The sequence below is a fragment of the Aotus nancymaae genome, unplaced genomic scaffold (assembly GCF_030222135.1).
Source record: "Aotus nancymaae isolate 86718 unplaced genomic scaffold, 86718_ANA_hifiasm-v0.15.2.pri h1tg000030l, whole genome shotgun sequence".
In the NCBI taxonomy this organism is placed as follows: domain Eukaryota; kingdom Metazoa; phylum Chordata; class Mammalia; order Primates; family Aotidae; genus Aotus; species Aotus nancymaae.
This window is the reverse complement of record NW_026988443.1, coordinates 28,709,089-28,729,420: the sequence shown is the minus strand read 5'-3', so window position 1 is coordinate 28,729,420 and position 20,332 is coordinate 28,709,089. Positions and strand designations below refer to the sequence as shown.

General features: G+C 45.9%; 2 protein-coding genes across 11 annotated transcripts in view; one reads left to right on the top strand and one right to left on the bottom strand.

Annotated features, from left to right (window-relative positions):
• The window catches only part of AARS1 (alanyl-tRNA synthetase 1), a 31,845-nt gene extending 25,219 nt beyond the window's left edge, over positions 1-6,626 (bottom strand). The window contains exons 1-3 of one of the 4 annotated variants that reach the window (XM_064383304.1): positions 6,551-6,626; positions 1,216-1,325; positions 67-231 (exon numbers count right to left, since the gene is read on the bottom strand). In XM_064383304.1, the coding sequence (XP_064239374.1) occupies positions 67-210 (144 nt within the window). In that variant the 5' untranslated portion in view covers positions 211-231; positions 1,216-1,325; positions 6,551-6,626. Of the gene's footprint in view, positions 1-66; positions 232-1,215; positions 1,326-6,488 lie in introns of all 4 variants that reach the window. The other 3 variants (XM_064383305.1, XM_064383307.1, XM_064383306.1) reach the window with 3 other exon arrangements.
• A 9,950-nt stretch (positions 6,627-16,576) lies between these two features.
• The window catches only part of LOC105706798 (ATP-dependent RNA helicase DDX19B), a 30,285-nt gene continuing 26,529 nt past the window's right edge, over positions 16,577-20,332 (top strand). For 3 of the 7 annotated variants that reach the window (XR_001104923.3, XM_064383299.1, XM_012437382.3), the window contains exon 1: positions 16,577-16,754. Coding sequence is in view for 2 of the 7 variants with exons in the window: in XM_012437382.3 (XP_012292805.1) it covers positions 16,698-16,754 (57 nt within the window). In the remaining 5 variants the exon portion in view is untranslated. Of the gene's footprint in view, positions 16,755-16,916; positions 16,935-19,669; positions 19,828-20,332 lie in introns of those variants that run through there. The other 4 variants (XM_064383303.1, XM_064383301.1, XM_064383300.1 and 1 more) reach the window with 3 other exon arrangements.

The following is a 20,332-nucleotide window of genomic DNA, read 5'->3' as shown; positions in this document are numbered from 1 at the left end:
GCTGTTATCTCTGCTCTGCTGCCTCTTATGTGAACAAACAGCCAAGAAAAATGGAAAAACCCTTACCTGGTTCATGCCTGCATTGGCAAAGAGCAGAGTGGGGTCATCCAAAGGGATGGTAGCAGATGAGTGAACATAGGTGTGCTCGTTCCTCTTGAAGAACTCTATAAATCGCTGCCGGATTTCACTTGCTGTTAGAGTCAAGTCCATCTTGAAAGTCACCCCAAAGAACTAATCAAAGAAAAAAAAAAGGAAAATTAGGGGAACTGAAAGTCAAAGTAGGCATTACACAAGACTCCCAGCTTCTCAAGCCAAGTCAAAGCAGGACTCAGGTGAGCTGTTTGATCCTAAAACCTCTATGTTGTAATGTCCAAGGCTAAAATGATCATCAAAGCAACACCACAGCAACAGCAGACAGCAGCCCCATTCGTTCTTCCTTCCCATGCCAAACCTGAGAGTTCAACACGCCAGCACACCAAGCACAGCACTGCTGAATGTTCATTCGTTAAACAAGTATGTATCGAGCATCTGCTCTGTGCCAGGCCCTAGACCAGGAATTAGAAAAAAAGGGGAACAAAGACCCTCACTTTAGTCCAACTGGGGAAGAGGGAGAGAGGCTCAGGAGACCAGGGTTCCAGTTTTAGCTCGAAGTCTTGGGGGAATCACTTCACCAACAAAAGGAGGGGTTCATACGAGATCATCTCTCAAGAACCCTTCAACTCTGTGGTAATCTATAAGCCTAGAACTGCAACATTCCATTATCCCCAAAGCCAGGGTCTCTAGGTTCGGCCTGATGTCTTGGCGAGGCTGCTGTCAGCAGCAGTGGTCCTGGGGATGGGCCTATCTGTACAAGGGACCACCTATACACAGTAGAAATGTACCTACTTCTATGTAGCCTATGTGCCCCAAGAACCCTAAAGGCAAACAGCTGCCTTTCAGTCACTAGATTACTAGGGAGTAGAGATGCTGTAGCCCCACTTTGGAGGCACAGCTTACTGAAAGTGAAAGAACAAGAAAATCAGTGGAGAGGGAAACACTCTTAGACTTTCAAAGCTCTTTCAAGGTTGGGCGTAGTAGCTCACGCCTGTAATCCCAGCACTCTGGGAGGCTAAGGAAGGAGGACTGCCTGAGCCTAGGAGTTTGAGACCACCCTGAGCAACATAGCAAAACTTTGTACAAATAGTAAAAAACTTAGCCAGGCATGGTGGTACATACCTGTGGTCCCAGATACTTTGGAGGCTGAGGTGGGAGGATTGAGCCCAGTAAGAGTGAGGTTGCAGTGAGCTGTGATTGTACCACTACACTCCAGGCTGTGGGACAGAAACCTTGTGCCAAAAAACAAAAACAAAAAAACAGCTGTTTCACAGATATTACAACTTCCCTGAAAAGTAGGCTGGAGAGAAGTGACAGGCTTTGGTTAGAGTGCTGATCACTGACATTGTGCTGTAGTGCCGTGCAGTGCTGTGTGTCTAGAAAAATGAGAACCATCTCACTCACAATATAATCAAACAGTCTCTGGAATTCTAGACCCAACTGTAACTTTAATTCACTTTGGTCTGAGTTTAGTTCCTTTTCTGTAAAAGAGCAGTATCTAGGCTGGGCACAGTGGCTCACATCTGTAATCCCAACACTTTGGGAAGCCAAGGCAGGTGGATCATGAGGTCAGGAGTTCGAGACCCGCCTGACCAATATGGTAAAACCCTGTCTCTACGAAAAACACACAAAAAATTACCTGGGCATGGTGGCACACACCTGTAGTCCCAGATACTCAGGAGGCTGAGGCAGAAGAATTGCTTGAACCTGGGAGGTGGAGGATGCAGTGAGCCAAGACTATGCCACTGCACTCCAGCCTGGGTAACAGCAAGACTCTGCCTCAAAAAAAAAAAAAAAAAAAAGGCAGTATCTACCCTGTCTACTCAACTGAGGTGCTATGAGGATCAAAAGCTATACTGTATATTTGGAAAATCTGTAAAATGGAAAACCTTAAAGGAATAGAATGGATAACACTACTTTTAAGTTGCTTAGCTGAAAGTTTTCTTCTTTTTTTCTGGCTCTGTCCAGGTTGGAATGCAGTGGGACGATCACAGCTCACTACAGCCTCAAACTCCTAGGTTCAAGCGATCCTCCTACCTCAGCCTCCCGAGTAACTGGAACTATAGGTACACACCAGCATGCCCAGTTAATTTTTTTTTTTTTTGAGATGGAGTCTCATTCTGTTGCTCAGGCTGGAGTGCAGAGGCATGATCTTAGCTCATTTGCAGTCTTGACTCCTGGGTAACTTGGATTACAGGCATGTGCCACTACACCCAGCTAATTTTTGTATTAATAGTGACGTTGTTTCACATGTTGGCCAGGCTGGTCTCAAACTCCTGACCTCAGGTGATCCGCCAGCCTCAGTCTCTCAAAGTGCTGGGATTACAGGCATGAGCCTCCATGCCTAGCTAATTTCTCTTTTTCTTATAGGGGTCTTGCTATGGGGTCTCAAACTCCTGATCTCAACCTCCCAAGGTGTTGGGATTACAGGCATGAGCCACCATGCCCAGCCAAAGTTTTTTTTTTTTATGAGGAAGACACAATAGACACGTACAGGCTGAGCATAGCGGCTCACACCTGTAATCTCAGCACTTTGGGAGGCCTAGGTGGGCGGATCACCTGAGGTCGGGAGGTTAAGGGCAGCCTGGCCAACCATGGTGTAACCCTGTCTCTATTAAAAATACAAAAATGAGCCGGGCATGGTGGCAGGCACCTGTAATCTCAGCCACCAGGAGGCTGAGGTGGAAGAACCACTTGAACCTGGGAGGCGGAGTTTGCAGTGATCCAAAATCGTGCCACTGCACTCCAGCCTGGGCAACAGAGCAAGACTCCATCTCAGAAAAAAAACAAAAACAAACAAACAAAAAAAACAGAGACGTACAAAGTGAACAGGAGATTCTGACCCTCAGTTTTATGTTTAACCACAATTACGACTGATTTATTCACAAATGAATTCGTTACTCAAACAAAACCCCTTTGGGCAAAAAGATGGTGCCACCATAGATAAAGCAAAGAGCTGGCTGAAAGTCTCAGATGGGACTTGGTGTCCACAATCAGAGTCAAAGCTGGAGTTTTTTGAAATGTCACATACGGCTGGGCGCAGTGGCTCACACTTGTAATCCCAGAACTTTGGGAGGCTAAGGCAGGTGGATCACAAGCGCAGGAGATTGAGACCATCCTGGCCAAAATGGTGAAACCTCATCTCTACTAAAAATACAAAAATTAGCTGGGCATAGTAGCACGTGCCTGTAGTCCCAGCTAATTGGGAGGCTGAGGCAGGAGAATTGCTTGAATCCAGGAGGCGGAGGTTGCAGTGAACTGAGACTGGGCCACTGCACTCCAGCCTGGCGACCAAGTGAGACTCTGACTCAAAAAAAAAAAAAAGAAAGAAATACTGTGATACTGTGACACCACATCCTTCCTCATCCCTCATCATGGCTCTCAATCAATCTTTTAGTTTTTTGGAGACAGGGTCTTGCTCTGTTGCCCAGGCTGAGTGTAGTGGTGTGAGCTTGGCTCATTGCAGACTCCACCTCTCTGGCTCAAGTGATCCTCCCACCTCTGTGCCTCCCAAGTGGCTGGGGCTACAGGCTTATGCCACCATGCTGAGCTAATTTTTTCTATTTTTGTCTAGAGACTGGGTCTCTCCATGTTGCCCAGGCTGGGCTACCCATGAATCTTCACGATGGTGGCAAAAATGAATTTACAGTAATTCTGACTTTGCAGCAAGTTTCAGCAAGCTCATTGCTCCTCCTCTAAATGGGCTCCAAAGGTAAATAAGCAGCTACTTCCCAAAAGACACATGAATTTCCCATTTTCGCTTACTCATTCACCATAATAAATGCACACTATGTGCCAAGAATCAAACTGAATGAGAGCCTATGTCCTTCCTGGGAAGACCATCATATACAGAATTAATTGCAGCATTGTGTAAAAGGACTGAATATATTAACTATGAGCCTACAAAGGCTGGAACTATTAAAAGCTGTGTCTCCACATGCATTTATTTACCCCCATTTATTTATTCAATCTAAATTTATATTTATTCAATATAAATTCAATATAATTACAAGGGAATTGACCAGTTAAATTTTTTAAATAAATAAATAAATAAATATAATTACTCAACATAAACTCATTCATTTGTTCACCAGAAGGCTGTATGGGATACAGAGGTAGCACAAAGGCAGAACCTCAGGTTCCACTTAATAGTAGAAGCTGTAATGGTCTTGGGTGCCTTTAATTACACTGTGGCTCCAACCACGCCAGTCGCCCTTTCTGTCACCCAGGCCAGAGCACAGGCAATGGTGCACATCACTTGGCCTTCCAGGCTCAGGTGTTCCTCCCACCTCAGCCGCCAGAGTAGCTGGGACTACAGGCACATGCCACCACACTTGGCAAATTTTTCATATTTAAAAAAATTTTTATTCTGCCAGGAGCAGTGGCTCACACCTGTAATCCCAGCACTTTGGGAGGTCAAGGCAGGTGTATCACCTGAGGTCAGGTGTTAGAGACCAGCCTGGCCAACATGGTGAAACCCCCTCTCTACTAAAAATACAAAAAAATACAAAAAAAAAAAAAAAAAAAAATGAGCCAGGCATGGTGGCAGGTGCCTGTAATCCCAGCTAGTTGGAAGGCTGAGGCAGGACAATCATTTGAACCTGGGAGGCGGAGGTTGTGGTAAGTCGTAATTGTGCCATTGCACTCCAGCCTGGGGGACAAGAGTGAAACTCTGTCTCAACAAGTTTTTTTTTGGTTGAGACAGGGTCTCACTCTGGTCCCCCAGGCTGGAGTACAGTGGCATGATTACGACTCACCGCAACCTCTGCCTCCTGGGCTCAGGTGGTTCTCCCACCTCAGCCCCTTAAGGAGCTGGGTCCACAGGTGATCACCATCACGACTGGCTAATTTTCTTGGATTTTTTTTTTTTTTTTTTAGAGACCAGTTGGTCTCAAATTCCTGGGCTCATCTCCGCCTCCCAAAGTGCTGGGATTACAGGCATGAGTGACTGCACTGGGCTGCCACAGGACCTTTTAACACGCTCTTCATGTACCAGGTAAGCTATCTGCCTCACTCCTTTCCCTTTTCCTCGTAAATTTCTCATTTTTCATGTATCAATTCCAAATAAATTTATTTGCTGGACACAGGGGCTGATGCCTGTAAATTCCAGCACTTTGGGAGGCTGAGGCAGGAGGGTTGCTTGAGGCCAGGAATTGAAGACCAGACTAGGCAACATGGGAACACCTGAGCCTGGGAGGTCAATGATTTTTTTTTTTCTTTTTTTTTTTTTTAATTAGCCAGGTGTGGTAGTAAGCGCCTGCAGATCCAGCTACTTGGGAGGCTGAGTCCAAAGGGTCGCTTGAGCACAGTAGTTTGAGGCTGTAGTGAGCTATGGTCACACCAAAACACTCCAACTTAGGGTGAGCCCCTGACTCAAACAAAAACGCAAAGACACTTATTTACGAAAACCTTCCCCTTCTCGATAAGGCTTCCCTTACTTTACTGTCTCACAGCCTCAAGTGTTTCCCTTCGTAATTTCCACATGCACTTCATGGCTTGTTAAATGTGCACCCATCACGCTGTCAGTTCGATCCCAGAAGCAACGACTGTTCTGGGCTATTCTTTTTTTTTCCGAAAGGGAGTCTTGCCCTGTTGCCCAGGCTGGACGATCTTAGCTCAGTGCAACCTTCACCTCCCGGGTTAGAGCGATTCTCCTGCCTCAGCCTGGAGTAGCTGAGATTACAGGCGCGCGCCGCCACACTCGGCTATTTTTTGTATTTTTAGTAGAGACGAGGTTTCACCGTGTTGGCCAGTCTAATCTCGAACTCCTGACCTCAGGAGATCCGCCCGCCTCGGCCACCCAAAGTGCTGGGATTAAGGCGTGAGCCACCGCGCCCAGCCCTGGGATATTACAGCACATCCTCAGCATCTAATAGTGGTTGCTAAATACATATTTCGTGACCAGGTATACTAATCCTTTAACAGCAAGTTCGGAATTAACTCACATGCGTCAAAGCACACCGAGAAATACAAACTGTTTTACAGAACAGCTGAAGATGACGGTCTAGGTGGGCCTGGACCGGCATCAGCTGTTAATTTTAAAGAAATGAGGGAATGGCTGGCTCACAGCGGGACTGCACCCAGCTGACCCATCCTTCCTCCCGTACCCCTCTCCCGCCAGGAGATTAAAACCAAGGGAGGTAAAACCTCAGGATGGCAACAGTGACCCTCTCAAGGACTTGGTGCTCAGCAAATCCACGAGAGGCCGTGACACCCTCAGCACTCCCGGGGGCGAACGCAAGGCCACACTCTCCAGTTCCCGCTCCAGCCCAGGCTGGGCTTCTCCAGGCCACGCGGGACCTCGCCCAGGGGCCACCGCTGCTGCCGAACTTTCCCCCGAGGCCCCGGGCCCAGCCACTCTCCTAGCACCGCAGAGCTCTCCCAGCACCGCCTACCTCTCCTAGGGTCGTCGTCCCCAACTCCTCCCTCAGAGTCCCCGGGCAAACGCCCGCTCTACCTGCTCCCGCGGACGCGCAGCTGTACCGGCCCCAGCCCAACACCAGTCGCAACTCGCTCCACCCTGTCCAATTAGAGCGCGCCGATAGAGACCGCCCCCCCGAGCCTTACCTCATGAGATATTATTGGTCAATATACATGTCAGTCAAACTGAGGACGAATCCGCTCATTAGTGGGTTCCTAGGAAGGCAGCTCGAAATTGGCTGATGCAATCCCGAGAAAAGATGGGATGGGGCGCGTCACGTGATCTAGTTAAACACCGCTTCCTGGAGGTCCACTTTTTGGCTTCCAGAGGCGAAGTCACAATACCACAAATGGCATAGTTAACAAGGAGGAGACGGTAACGTGTTTGGTAGAGGTCACAGATCTTAGTGTAGTTCTGTTTATTTTAGTTGCTGCATGATACACAGCCCTCAAAGATTCTGACATTGTGCCCAAGGTTACACTTGTCCTGGGCAGACCTTGAATTTGGTATGGAAGAAATAACTTGAGTAGTTGAGGTACAATTGGATCCGCATCTACTCCTCGATTTGCCTTTGAAAAAAAATAGTTTATAGGCCTAGAGGGAGAAGGGTGAATATACATACATATATATACACCTGTAATTGCAACACTCTGGGAGGCCAAGGTGGGAGGATTGCCTGAGACCAGCATGGTCAACGTAGTGAGACCCTATTACCTAGGCATGGTGGCGCATGCTTGTAGTCCCAGGTACTTGGAAGGTTGTGGTGGGAGGATCACTTGAGCCCAGGAAGTTGAGGCTGCAGTGAGCCGTGATTGTGACACTTCATTCCCTTGGGTGACAGAGCGTGACCCTGTCTCAAAAAATATGTATATTTATAGATGAGGCATTGTATCAAACATTTCACATGCTTATTTCATTTAATTTTTTTTTAAGACACAGTCTCACTCTGTGGCCCAGTCTGGAGTGCAGTGGGGTGATCTCAGCCCACTGCAACCTCTGCCTCCTGGGTTCAAGCGATTCTCCTGCCTCAGCCTCTTGAGTAGCCTGGACTACAGGCATATGCCACCACACCTAGCTAATTTTTGTATTTTTAGTAGACATGGGGTCAGGCTGGTCTCAAACTCCTGATTTCGTGATCTGCCCAACGTGGCCTCCCAAAGTGCTGGGATTACAGGCGTGAGCCACTGTGCCTCATTTGATTTTTAAACCGTGTATGAAGTCAGCTGGAGTCCCCTTTTTACAAATAAAGAAATTACCTTGCACAAGTTCACACCCAATAGTAAGTTGCAGAGACAGGATCCAAACCTGTGTCTATTTAACTCCAAAGCCCATGCTCTTAATCACTACACTATTACCTACATCATCTGATATATCCAAATACACGGGTAATAAATTGTGCTGCTGATCATAACTCAGTTACAGACATTGCAGAAAAATATCACTTTTTATGTAAAAGAGCATCCTATACAAAAAGAAGGTCAAGCTCAAAAGTCAGTAGAAACATAAATAAATAATTTAACTTCCCAGTTCACAGCAACTCACTAATAGTAATCATCAAATCTTAACATTTGTTGAGCATTTAGTATTCAGCAGGCATCAATCTAAGCTTTTAATCATCACAACCTTATAATGAGTTACCATTACTCTGCTTTTAACAGAGTAAAATAAGGCAGAGAGAGGTTAAGTAACGCAGCTGAGGGGAAAACCAGGCAACATAAGTGTTTATTCTGATCCACAGTGCCCTAAATAGCATATATTTAGCCTGAACAATCTGGAAAATTAGACTACTATGCCACCACAATTGAAATAGCCAAAAGGTATATACAAATTGTACTTTCAAAATAAAATAATACAGGTTGTAATCTCAATAATTTAGTTCTGCTGCCAGAGTTGTTGCTACTAGGATAGTACCTTCACTAATAAGATACTTATAAAGAAATTTAAGTTTTTTTATTCTCCATTAAGAGAGATTGTAGGCCAGCATAGAGGCTAACACCTGTAATCCCAATACTTTGGGAGGCCAAGGCAGGAGGTTCAGTTGAGGCCAAGAGTTTGAAACTAACCCAGACAACATAGTGAGACTGTACAAAAAAAAATCTTTTTAATAAGCTAGTGGCATTCACCTGTAGTCCCAGCTACTCAGGAGACTGAGACAGAAGAATCGCTTGGATCCCAGAAGCTGAAGGCTGCAGTGAGCTATGATCTCATGACTGCACTCCAGCCTGGGCAACAAAGCAAGACCTTTGTCTCTTTTTCTTTTTTTGAGACAGAGTTTTGCTCTTGTTGCCCAGGATGGAGTGCAATGGCACAATCTCAGCTCACTGCAACCTTCAAATCCTGGGTTCAAGCAGTTCTCCTGTTTCAGCCTCCTGAGTAGCTGGGATTACAGGCACCTGTCACCATGCCCAGCTAATTTTTTTTTTTTTTTTTTTTTTTGTATTTTTAGTATAGACGGCATTTCACCATGTTGGCCAGGCTGGTCTTGAACTCCTGACCTCAGGTGATCTGCCTGCCTCAGCCTCCCAAAGTGCTGGGATTACAGACGCAAGCCACTGTACCCGGCCCCGTTGTCTCTTTAAAAGAGAGAGAGAGAGAGAGGAATTGTAATTGAGGCCCAAAAGTCTCATTCTTCTATAATTATCCAGTGATATTTTTCTGTGATATTTTTCTCTCGTAGATGTCAACTACATGCTAGAAAGAAAGCTTAGTGCAATGTGCAAATTATATATTTTAGGAAACTACTGGAAAGTTCCTGATTTATTCTAGGCTAAGCAAATAGGCCTGTAGGTGGAAGTGAGCAATATGCACATGACTTGCTCTCCAGTAGAGCATTTGTTGAACTTCATTTTGGGGCATGAGAAAGATAAAAAAAGGACTCAAGATAATACAACAGCTGTGATGGCACCACTACACTCCGGCCTGGGCAGCAGGGTGAAATCTCGGCTTAAAAACAAGATGGCTTATGCCTTTAATTGCAACACTTTGGGAGTCTGAGGTGGGTGGATGGCTTGAGCAGGAGTTTGAGACTAGCCTGAGCAATATGGCGAAACTCAATCTCTACAAAAAAATACAAAAATTAGCTGGGCGTGGTGGCATGCATCTATAGTCCCTGCTATTCAGGAGGCTGAGGTGGGAGGATCGCTTGAGTCAGGGAAGTAGAGGCTGCAGTGAGCCATGATCGTGCCACTGCACTCCAGCCTGGTAACAGAATGAGATGCTGTCTCAACTAAAAAAAAAAAGGAAGAAAGAAACAGAAACAAATGAAAAAACTACAACGAACATAGCTTTGGATGGATGCAGCTCTAGACTCTTAACTCTCCCAAGGCATCTTAGCTACGTTTAGCATCTATACAATGGGCTTACAATGCTCACTTACTCGGTGCTAAGTCAAATGGGGATGGCTGAATTTTTAAGGGCCTCTAAAGGAACATTTCAATTGAGCGTATTATTATTTGGCCTAATGTACTTTTCAGACCATAAAACGTTACAGGAATCACCTAGGATCTTAAAATGCTGCTAAATTGAATAGGTCTGGGGTAGGGCCTGAGATCCTGCCTTTTTTTTTTTTTTTTTTTTTTGAGACGGAGTTTCGTTCTTGTTACCCAGGCTGGAGTGCAATGGCGCGATCTCGGCTCACCGCAACCTCCGCCTCCTGGGTTCAGGCAATTCTCCTGCCTCAGCCTCCTGAGTAGCTGGGATTACAGGCACACGCCACCATGCCCAGCTAATTTTTTGTATTAGTAGAGACGGGGTTTCACCATTTTGACCAGGATGGTCTCGATTTCTTGACCTCGTGATCCACCCGCCTCGGCCTCCCAAAGTGCTGGGATTACAGGCAAGATCCTGCATTTTTAACAGGCTTCAGGTGATATCTATGCTGCTGAGAGATTTCACTTGGAATACCAAGGGTCTAGATTAGAGGATGTGTATCTGCACCTATTTGTTCAGATGCAAACATTTTAAAAAGTTTGACCTATCTGGGAGATACTAATGTCTCATCATTCACCAAATGACCACTACGTGTTAGTCACTGAAGATCAAGATTAAGGAAGGCAGGCACTGTCCCGGCCTCATGGAGTTCCCAGTCTCACCAGGAAGCCAGACATTGAACAGGAAGCGAAGCCCTCTGCCAAAGGCTTGCCCTGGTCTTTGGCCCCAAGGGTCCCTGGGGCGCATGCCCGAGCTCTGTACCGTCCCCTCAGCTAATTGGCTGACAGGATTTCCAGGCCTCAGCCAGTGAGGCTCTGTCTTGGACAGGACCAAGAGTAGAGGTTGATGGAGCGTAACCACCATGCTGAGCCACGATGGCTGGGGCCGAGGGCAGTGTCCGAGGTAGTGCCCTGCAGCATTTTCCCATCACCCTGCCTGTGGGCGACGTGAGTATATGCGAGGGTAGAAGCCAGACCCTTTCCCCCCAAATTTAGGCGTCTTCCTCGCCCCTACTCCTGGGGAGAGGAATAATAATACTATTTATCGAGGCTTCGGTCCAAGGTCTTAGCCTTGTGATCTAGAATCCTCCAACTGTAAAGTGGGTACTTCCTGTGATTTCGGGGGAAACTAAGACTGCCTAGGCTCAGGTGGGAGTAAATGCAGGATGCTGAATTCAAATCCAGATGCTCTTACTCCCCGAACACTCTTCTCTTCACGCCCACTTTGGAAACTAGATTCCTTCTGAGCGGAGTTTGTGTTTGTCTCTGTCTCTGTCTCTCTCTCTCTTTTTTTTTTTAAACTGATTCTCACTCTCCTGGGCTCAAGCGATCTTCCCACCTCAGCCTCAGGAGTAGCTGGGACTACAGGCTCATGCCACCACGCCCAGCTACTTAAACTTTTTTTTTTTTTTTAGTAGAGACAGGGGTCTCCCTATGTTGCCCAAGCTTGCATATTTATTTAATAGAAGAAAAAACACAGGCTAAACGCATGTACAGGAAGGATAAACACCAAATTTAGGATAGCTGCTGTCTTCGTGGGATGAGTATACAGAGGTCATCAGTAATTTTAAGTTTTGAGGTGGGACTCTAAGTATTTATTATATTATTCCCCTTCTTGTTTGTCTGAAATAAATTTTTAAAAGGGAAACATGGAGCCAAGCACAAATGCACACATCTGGAGTCCCAGCTACTTGGTAAGCAGAGGCAGGAGGACCTCTTAAGCCCACAGGTTCAAGGATATAGTGTATGCTGTAATTGTGCCTGGGAATAGCCACTGAACTCAAGCCTGGGCAGCATTGCAAGACCCTGTCTCTAATTTTAAAAAACGAAACAAGAAACATGCATATGGAAAATAATTTCAGAAGATAAAGTGTACTCAATCCACCCCCACCCTTCTGGAGTGCCTTACCAGGGGCAGCCACATCAGTTTTGCCTGTATCTTATGCTTTTTTTTTTTTGAGATGGAGTCTCGCTCTGTCGCCCAGGGTGGTGTGCAGTGGTGCAATCTTGGCCCACTGCAATCTCTGCCTCCTGGGTTCAAGCAGTTCTCTGCCTCAGCCTTCTGAGTAGCTGAGATTACAGGTGCCCGCCATTACACCTGGCTAATTTTAGTATTTTTAGTAGAGATGGGGTTTCACCATCTTGGCCAGGCTGGTCTTGAACTCCTGACCTCGTGATCGACCCCCTCGGCTTCCCAAAGTGCTGAGATACAGGCGTTGTTGTGGTCCGTGAGATCGGCACATCTGCCGGGGGTCTCTTGACCAGCAAGAGGGTCCCAATACCTGGAAGAGAGAGTGCGCGGAAGAAAAGAACGACAGGAAAGTTTTGGGGTCTGGAGGGCTGATGAGGATTGCCCAAGTCAGCGATTTATTTTGTGCACAGGGTCTCATTATATACCCTTTAGCCTGCAGTGGCTGACATCAGGTTACTTAGTGAGGTAACTACAACAAAGGAGAAGAGAAAATCACAACATTACAAGCCTAGGGTTCAAGTTGAAACTAGTAAAAGGAGAAGCATACAATCAACTGTCATAAAGATTGATCAAGAAGTCATAAAACAAACAGGTGACCTTTTCTACTTATCCGATAATCAGAAACACAGAAACAAGATCAATTTTACAATGGTCAAACCAAGGTATAAATCTTAGAGGTAACAATTTCAAATGTCATATGAATAGTCACAAGCTTCAGTGAGTACCTGGTAACGGAGTCATAAAACAAGCCCAGAGCAGAAACTTCAAGAAATAGCATGTGCAGTGAAACCACACAGCCTTCACCCAGCCAAGCTGTCAGATCAGTGAACCAGAAAACTTCTGCAAAATCAAACTTCTTGCACTTCCTTCTTTCCCTTAGCTCGACTGCGTCCAGGAGGGGAGAAATGTGTCTGGGCTCAAACTCCATTATGGCGGAGACACTTAGGAGTCTCTACGCTGGCGCGATCCCCACACAGGCATGAGCCACCAAGCCCTGCCACATTTTTTTCTTTAAAAAGAGAGGGGATGGTTTCACTATGTTGCCCAGGCTGGCTTCGAATTCCTGAGCTCAGGCGATCCTCCAGACCTCAGCTTCGGGAGACTGCAGACACAGGCTACTGCTCCTGTCTTCTTAGGCATTTTCTCTAGTGCATAGAAGCATATATGGGAGTTTGGGGACTTTTTGGGGTGGGGGTTCCTGTTTGTTTTGCACACGTGAACCTACTATATATGGTCTTGCACCTTGGGTGATGTAATTTTTGACCTCATTAAAATGTTTTGCAAACTTCATTAACCTCTAGCCCTGTGAAACAATATAATTTATCTGGCAAAATATCCCTAGGGTTGCTTCTGAATTGATGAGATGTAGGTCATGGCTACCCAGGTCGTGTTTGCCTTTTTCTTTTTAGCACATCCTCATGTGTCAAAAAGAAAAAACATGGCCAGGTGCAGTGGCTCACGCCTGTAATCCCAGCACTTTGGGAGGCCAAGGTGGGTGGATCTCTTCAGATCAGGAGTTTGAGACCAGCCTGGCCAACATGGTGAACCCCGACTCTACTAAAAATACAAAATAGGCAGGTGTGGTGGCATGCACCTCTAATCATAGCTACTTGGGAGGCTGAGGCAGGAGAATCCCTTGAGCTCAGGAGGCGGAGGTTGCAGTGAGCCAAAATTGCGCCACTGCTCTCCAGTCTGGGCAACAGAGTGAGACTGTCTCAAAAACAAACAAAAAAACCAAAAACCTCTTCTGCAGTTAACCCTGTGAGCATGCAGGGAAAAAGAATTATAGCAAGTAGAGTGTTCTCTGGAACTGCTTTACCCTTTTTCAAAACGTTTTTACTCCTACACTACAGGTAAAATTCCACAGATAATCCACCATAGCTTAATTTTTTTTTTTTTTGTATTTATTTATTTGAGACGAAGTCTCGCTCTGTCTCTGGACTGGAGTGCAGTGGTGCAATCTCGGCTCACTGCAACCTCTGCCTCCTAGGTTTAAGAGATTCTCTTGCCTCAGCCTCCCGAGTAGCTGGGTCTACAGGTGTGCATGACCACACCCAGCTATTTTTTGTATTTTTAGTAAAGATGGCATTTTTTTTGTTTTTGTTTATTTTTATTTTTATTTATTTATTTTTTTAAGATGGGGTTTCACCATGTAGGTCAGGCTGGTCTTGAACTCCCGACCTCAGGTGATCTGCCCGCCTTGGCCTCCAAAGTGCTTGGATTACAGGCATGAGCCACCACGCCCAGCCAAGATGGCGTTTTACCATGTTGGCCAGGATGGTCTTGATCTCCTGACCTCATGATCTGCCCACCTCGGCCTCCTAAAGTGCCGGGATTACAGACAAGAGCCACCGTGCCTAGTCTATTTATTTTATTTTATTTTATTTTAAACAGAGTTTCATTCTTGTTGCCCAGGCTGGAGTGTAATGGTGTGATCTCATCTCACTGCAACCCCTGCCTCCAGAGTTCAAGTGATTATCCTGCCTCAGCCTCTCGAGTAGCTGGGATTACAGGTGTGTACTACCATGCCCAGCTAATTTCTATATTTTTAGTAGAGATGGGGTTTTATCCTGCTGGCCAAGCTGGTCTCCGAATAGCTGGGATTACAGGTATGCGCCACCACACCTGGCTCATTTTTATATTTTAGTAGAGATGAGGCTTCACCATGTTGGCCAAGCCTGTCTCGAACACCTGACCTCAGGTGATCCACCCCCCTTGGCCTTCCAAAGTGCTGTAATTACTGATGTGAGCCACCGTGCCCAGGCTCATGGCTTGAAATTAACTTATTGTTGTGTAATATGGGCAAAATGAAAGAGGTTGGGACTTATTTTTTTCAGATTGTAGGAAAATGTGTAGTTTTGAGGGAAGTAACAAGGGAAGAGAAGCTTGTTTGATTCTAGTTAGGAGAAAGGAATTGTTTCACTTGATCCTTATTTTACATCTACTAAAAGCCCAGGACATATTTTCCTATTCATTTGTTTGTTTATGAGGCAGAGTCTCACTCTGTTGCCCAGGCTGGAGAGCAGTGGCACAAACACTGCTAAGTGCAGCCTCAATCTACTGGTCTCAAATGATCCTCCCACTTAAGCCTCCCAAGTAGCTGGAACTACAGGCATGTGCCACCACACCTGACTAATTTTTAAATTTTTCTTGTGTAGGAATAAAGCCTTGCTATGTTGACCAGATTGTTTTCAAATTCCTGGACTCAAGCACTCCTCCCACCTCCACCTCCCAAAGTGCTGGGATTACACATGTGAGCCACTGTGCCTGGACAACATAGGAAGACTTGATTCTATCTTAAAACAACAGAATGAGGCCGGGCGCCGTGGCTCACACCTGTAATCCCAGCACTTTGGAAGGCTCAGGCGGGCATCCCACCCGTGCCTGGGACCATGGCCACTGACTCATGGGTCAGGAGATCGAGACCATCCTAGCCAACATGGTGAAACCCTGTCTCTACTAAAAATACAAAAATTAGCTGGATGTGGTGGCACGCACTTGTAATCCCAGCTACTTGGGGGTAGGAGTTAGGAGAATTGCTTGAACCTGGGACATGGAGGTTGCAGTGAGCTGAGATCCAGCCACTGCACTCCAGCCTGGCAAAAGAGCAAGACTATGTCTCAAAAAAACAAAACAAACAAAAAAACCCACCCAAGTGCTGAGATTACAGGTGTGAGCAACCACATCTAGCTCTATTTAATAATTTTACTATTTTAATTTAATATTTTATTTTTTGGAGACAGAGTTTCGCTCTGTCATCCAGGCTAGAGTGCAGTGATACTATCATGGCTCACTGCAGCCTTGACCTACCAGGCTCAAGTGATGCTTCCACCTCAGCCTCAAAAAGTTCTGGGATTACATGCATGAGCCACCACACCTGGATGTTTTCTTCCTTTTTAACATGCTCCCGATTATACAACCCTTACATAGGAGAATTGCAGTTCCTCTTCTTGGGATACCAATTTATGAATGCAGGTGCAATTTTGTTACATGCATAAGACTGCATCGTGGTCAACTCAGGTGAGCTGAGATTCTAACTAACACAGGCCAGCTAACTCTAAAAGTCATGCATTTACTCCTTAGATTGCTCTGCTTGGCCCTTTTCATCCCTGGCTCTTGTCGATTCTCCCAGGAGCTGTGTCTTTTCAGTTTCACAGCCCTCCTTGCTCTTTCTTGTCTCTGATGCTCTACTGGAACACTTTGCCCTGGCACCTTCCTTTAGTATTTTTAAAACTAAATTCCTGTAAGTGGTATTGCTACATCGTCAGTGGGACAGGCTTTTAACCAAATGGCTTGTTTGACGGGGCCGATTGCCAACACCTGGACATTTTAAATGACCAATGTGAAAATCAGGGAAAGAGCTCTCTGCTTGTTTTGCGTTTTGGTGACTATTGGTAATGGTTTTCTGTTTTGATGTATTTAATATGTGTTAGTGCCTTCTCTGCCACTGTGTTGGGCGGGAATCTGATTTTGTTCTTCGGTTAGAGAGCCAAGTTGACCAGAGGTTAGGCATTTTAGGTTAACTATCTCAGCTCAGTAGGAAAGCCTGCCCTGCCCCCGGTTGAGGGGCACGAGTCTGAGGGCGACAGGGCAACAGCCCAAAGTGGGCAAGGGGTGGCCAAACAGGAGCGGCCTGCGACGTCACTGTTGCGCGCCGCTTCCGGTCTGGAGCTTTGTAGTGGGGCTGGAGCAGAGCCTGCCGTGAACCCCTGAAACCTCCCATCAGCACACCGTGCCATCCCTCGAATCCGCCAGCCCTAGCGTCCCACCCGCGCCCGGGACCATGGCCACCGACTCATGGGCCCTCGCGGTGGACGAGCAGGAAGCAGCGGCCGAGTCGGTGAGTTGGCTTCAGCCCTGAAAGGATCAAGGGTCTAGTTCTGGCTGGGTATTTGATCCCTGGGAAAGGATGCTTCCTAAGTTAATTAGAGCCAGGATGGGGTGGTGGGAGGACAGGGATGGAGCCCGGACTCAGCGCTGGCTTTGTTTACGCAGCCGCCTCCGCGTTACGTAAGTGCAGGTGAGTGCTCCTATCGCTAAAGTGGTCAGCCGCCTGTCAGTCTTCCTGGAACCAGGAATGATCATAATTTACACTCATCACCCTAGATTGTGTTTTGTTTGTTTGCTTTTAATTGAAATAAAACATGATGTTGCTAGGTTGCCCAGGCTGGTCTGGAACTCTTGGCCTCAGGCAATCTTCCTGCCTTGGCCTTTCAAAGCACAGGGATTACAGGCTGAGCCACCGCTCCAGGCTGCCCTGCTTTGTAATAGCCATTTTAGGTGTCATTCTCTACCTCTGCATTCAGAGCTTCTTTGGCTCAGGGACCATGTCTTTGCTCATCGTTGTGTGCTTGCACAGTGATGAATGATGGACCCAGTAGGTCTGGCAGTCAGCAAATCCTTTTCTCACCCGCTTCACTTTGTTCTTTTTTCTGGGCATGACACATGGTAAGCAAGATATGTATTAAACACTACTGCATAGAATTAATTTCTCCCAAGGAAACATTTTAAATTTTAGTAGGCTTTGAACCTACTTCTGTTAGTACTTATTTCTATGACTTCCTCAAGAATAAGAACTTTGTCTTTTATTTTTTATAGCTGATTAAAAAGTTGTATATACATATCGTTTAAAGGTCAAGTGATTTTAAAAACAATGGTTCCTGCCATTTTTTTTCTCCCCAAAGGCAACTCCTTATTTTTGGAGACAGGGTCACACACTGTTGCCCAGGCTGGGTGCAGTGGAGTGATCTTGGCTCACTGCAATCTCTGCCTCCTGGGCTCAAACCATCTTCCCACCTCAGCCTCCTGTGTAACTGGGACTGCAGGCATGTACCACTATGCCTAATTTTTGTATTTTTTTTTTTTTTTGGTAGAGATCGGGTCTTGCCATATTGCCCAGCCTGGTCTCGACCTCCTGGGTGCAAGTGATCCACGTACCTCAGCTTCCCAAAGTACTGGAATTACAGGTGTGAGCCACCATGACTGGCCTCTTTTTTTTTCTTTCTTCATATATATTTTTTGAGAGAGCATCTCGCTCTGTCACCCAGTCTGGAGTGTATTAGCACAATCTTTTGCTAACTAAAACCTTGGCCTCCCAGGCTCAAGTGATCCTCCCACTTCAGCCTCCTGAGTAGCCAGGACTACAAGCATGTGCCACCATGAGCAGCTAACTTTTTAATTTTTTGTGACGATGAGGTCTCACTATATTACCCAGGTTGGTCTCGACCTCCTGGGCTCAAGCCAAGCTCTGACCTTGGCCTCCCAGTGTTGGGATTACATGCGTGAGCCACTTTGCCTAGACTTTTACTTTTCTATAATATTTATTTTACTTGGAATTTTTTTTTCCAGAGTCTCGCTCTGTAGCCTAGGCTGGGGTACAGTGGCGCGATCTCGTCACCTCCCAGGTCCCAGTCCAAGCAATTCTCCTGCCTCAGCCTCCCAAGTAGCTGGGATTACAGGCAGATGCCACCATGCCCAATTAATTTTTGTATTTTTAGTAGAGACAGGGCTTTGCCATGTTGGCCAGGCTGGTCTCGAAATCCTGACCTCATGATCCACCTGCCTTAACCTCCCAAAGTGCTGGGATTACAGGCATGAGCCACCGTGCCAGGCTACTTGGAATTCTTAATTGCCTTATGTTTTTGCTTTTTTTTTTTCTTAGTTATAAATTCAACCCCAAACTCTCTTCCAGTTGTCTAAGTTTAATCTCAGGATGCTTAGACTCATCAAATATTCTATCAATTCTATTTCTCCCAGGCCTTTTAGGTCTGCTTCAAATTGGACTAGTTACTCCTGTCTTTAGAGCACAGTTCATATTGAAGGATAGAGGGGAACAGAGCAAATTTCCCTTCAACCTCATTCTGCAGATTCCTTCTTCCTTTCTCTTGTCTTTTGGTTCTCTTGGATCCCTTCCTTTCTGTACCCCCACTCTTCATCTCTCTTGATTTATTACTTACTTTAGTGCAGTCATCTGTCAGCTTTTCTGGAGGTGTATGGGAAGTATATTACCTTAAGAATATTGCATGTCTTAAAAAAATCTTATTTTGCCCTGTAATTTGGATAATAGTTTAGCTGGGTATAGAATTGTAGGTTGAGGCCGGGCGCGGTGGCTCACGCCTATAATCCCAGCACTTTGGGAGGCCGAGGTGGGTGGATCACGAGGTCAAGAGATCGAGACCATCCTGGTCAACAAGGTGAAACCCCGTCTCTACTAAAAATACAAAAATTAGCTGGGTATGGTGGCGCACGCCTGTAATCCCAGCTACTCGGGAGGCTGAGGCAGAAGAATTGCTTGAACCCAGGAGGTGGAGTTTGCGGTGAGCCGAGATCACGCCATTGCACTCCAGCCTGGGTAACAAGAGCGAAACTCAGTCTCAAAAAAAAAACAAAAAAAAAAAAACAAAAGAATTGTAGGTTGAAAATTATTTTCTTGCCAAATTTTAAAAGTATTGTTGCATTGCCTTCTAGATTTCTGTATTTGTTGTTGCAATGTTTGACACCATCCTGATTCTTGATATGACTTGTTTTCCCCTTTCTAAGTTTGGAGAGTCTTCTGTTTGTCTTAAATATTCAGAAAATTCATGGTAATATGTCTTGGTATGGGTGTATTTTCATCCATATTACTGGCCCCTGGGTGTGGGTACTTTCTATCTGAAAAACTCTTATTCTTCAGTTATGAGAACTTTCCTTGAATAATTTCATTGTTGATTTCTTCTCCTTTTGTTTTTTCTTAATGCCCTCTTTTCCAGAGATTGCTCTCTCTCTCTCTTTTTTTTTAAAGACAGGATCTCTCTGTGTTGCCCAGTCTGGAATGCAGTAGCTATTCACAGGCACAATCATAGTGTACTACAACCTTGAACTCCAGGGCTCAAGGGATCCTCCTGCCTCAGCCTCCCTAGTAGCTGGGACTCCTGGTGCGTACCACTGCATGGCTTTCCCCAGAACTCTTATTAGATGAATGTTGGATCTATTGGATTGGCCCTTTAATTTTTTGGGGGGGGCGAGGATGAAGTTTCACTCTTGTCCCCCAGGCTGGAGTGCAAAGGCTTGATCTTGGCTCACTGCAACCTCTGCCTCTTGAGTTCAAGTGATTCTCCTGCCTCAGCCTCCCGAGTAGCTGGGATTACAGGCATGCGCCACCATGCCCAACTAATTTTTGTATTTTCAGTAGAGACGGGGTTTAACCATGTTGGCCAGGCTGGTCTCAAACTCCTGACCTCAAGTGATTGGCCCACTTCGGCCTCCCAAAGTGCTAGGATTACAGGCGTGAGGCACCGTGCCCAGCCAGCCCTTTAATTTTTAAAAAGTCAGGCTTATGGAGGTATAATTTACATAGAGTAAAATTAAACTTTGTTAGTTAACAGTTGTATATATTTTGACAAAAGCATACAGTGCTGTAACCACCACCACAGCTAACAC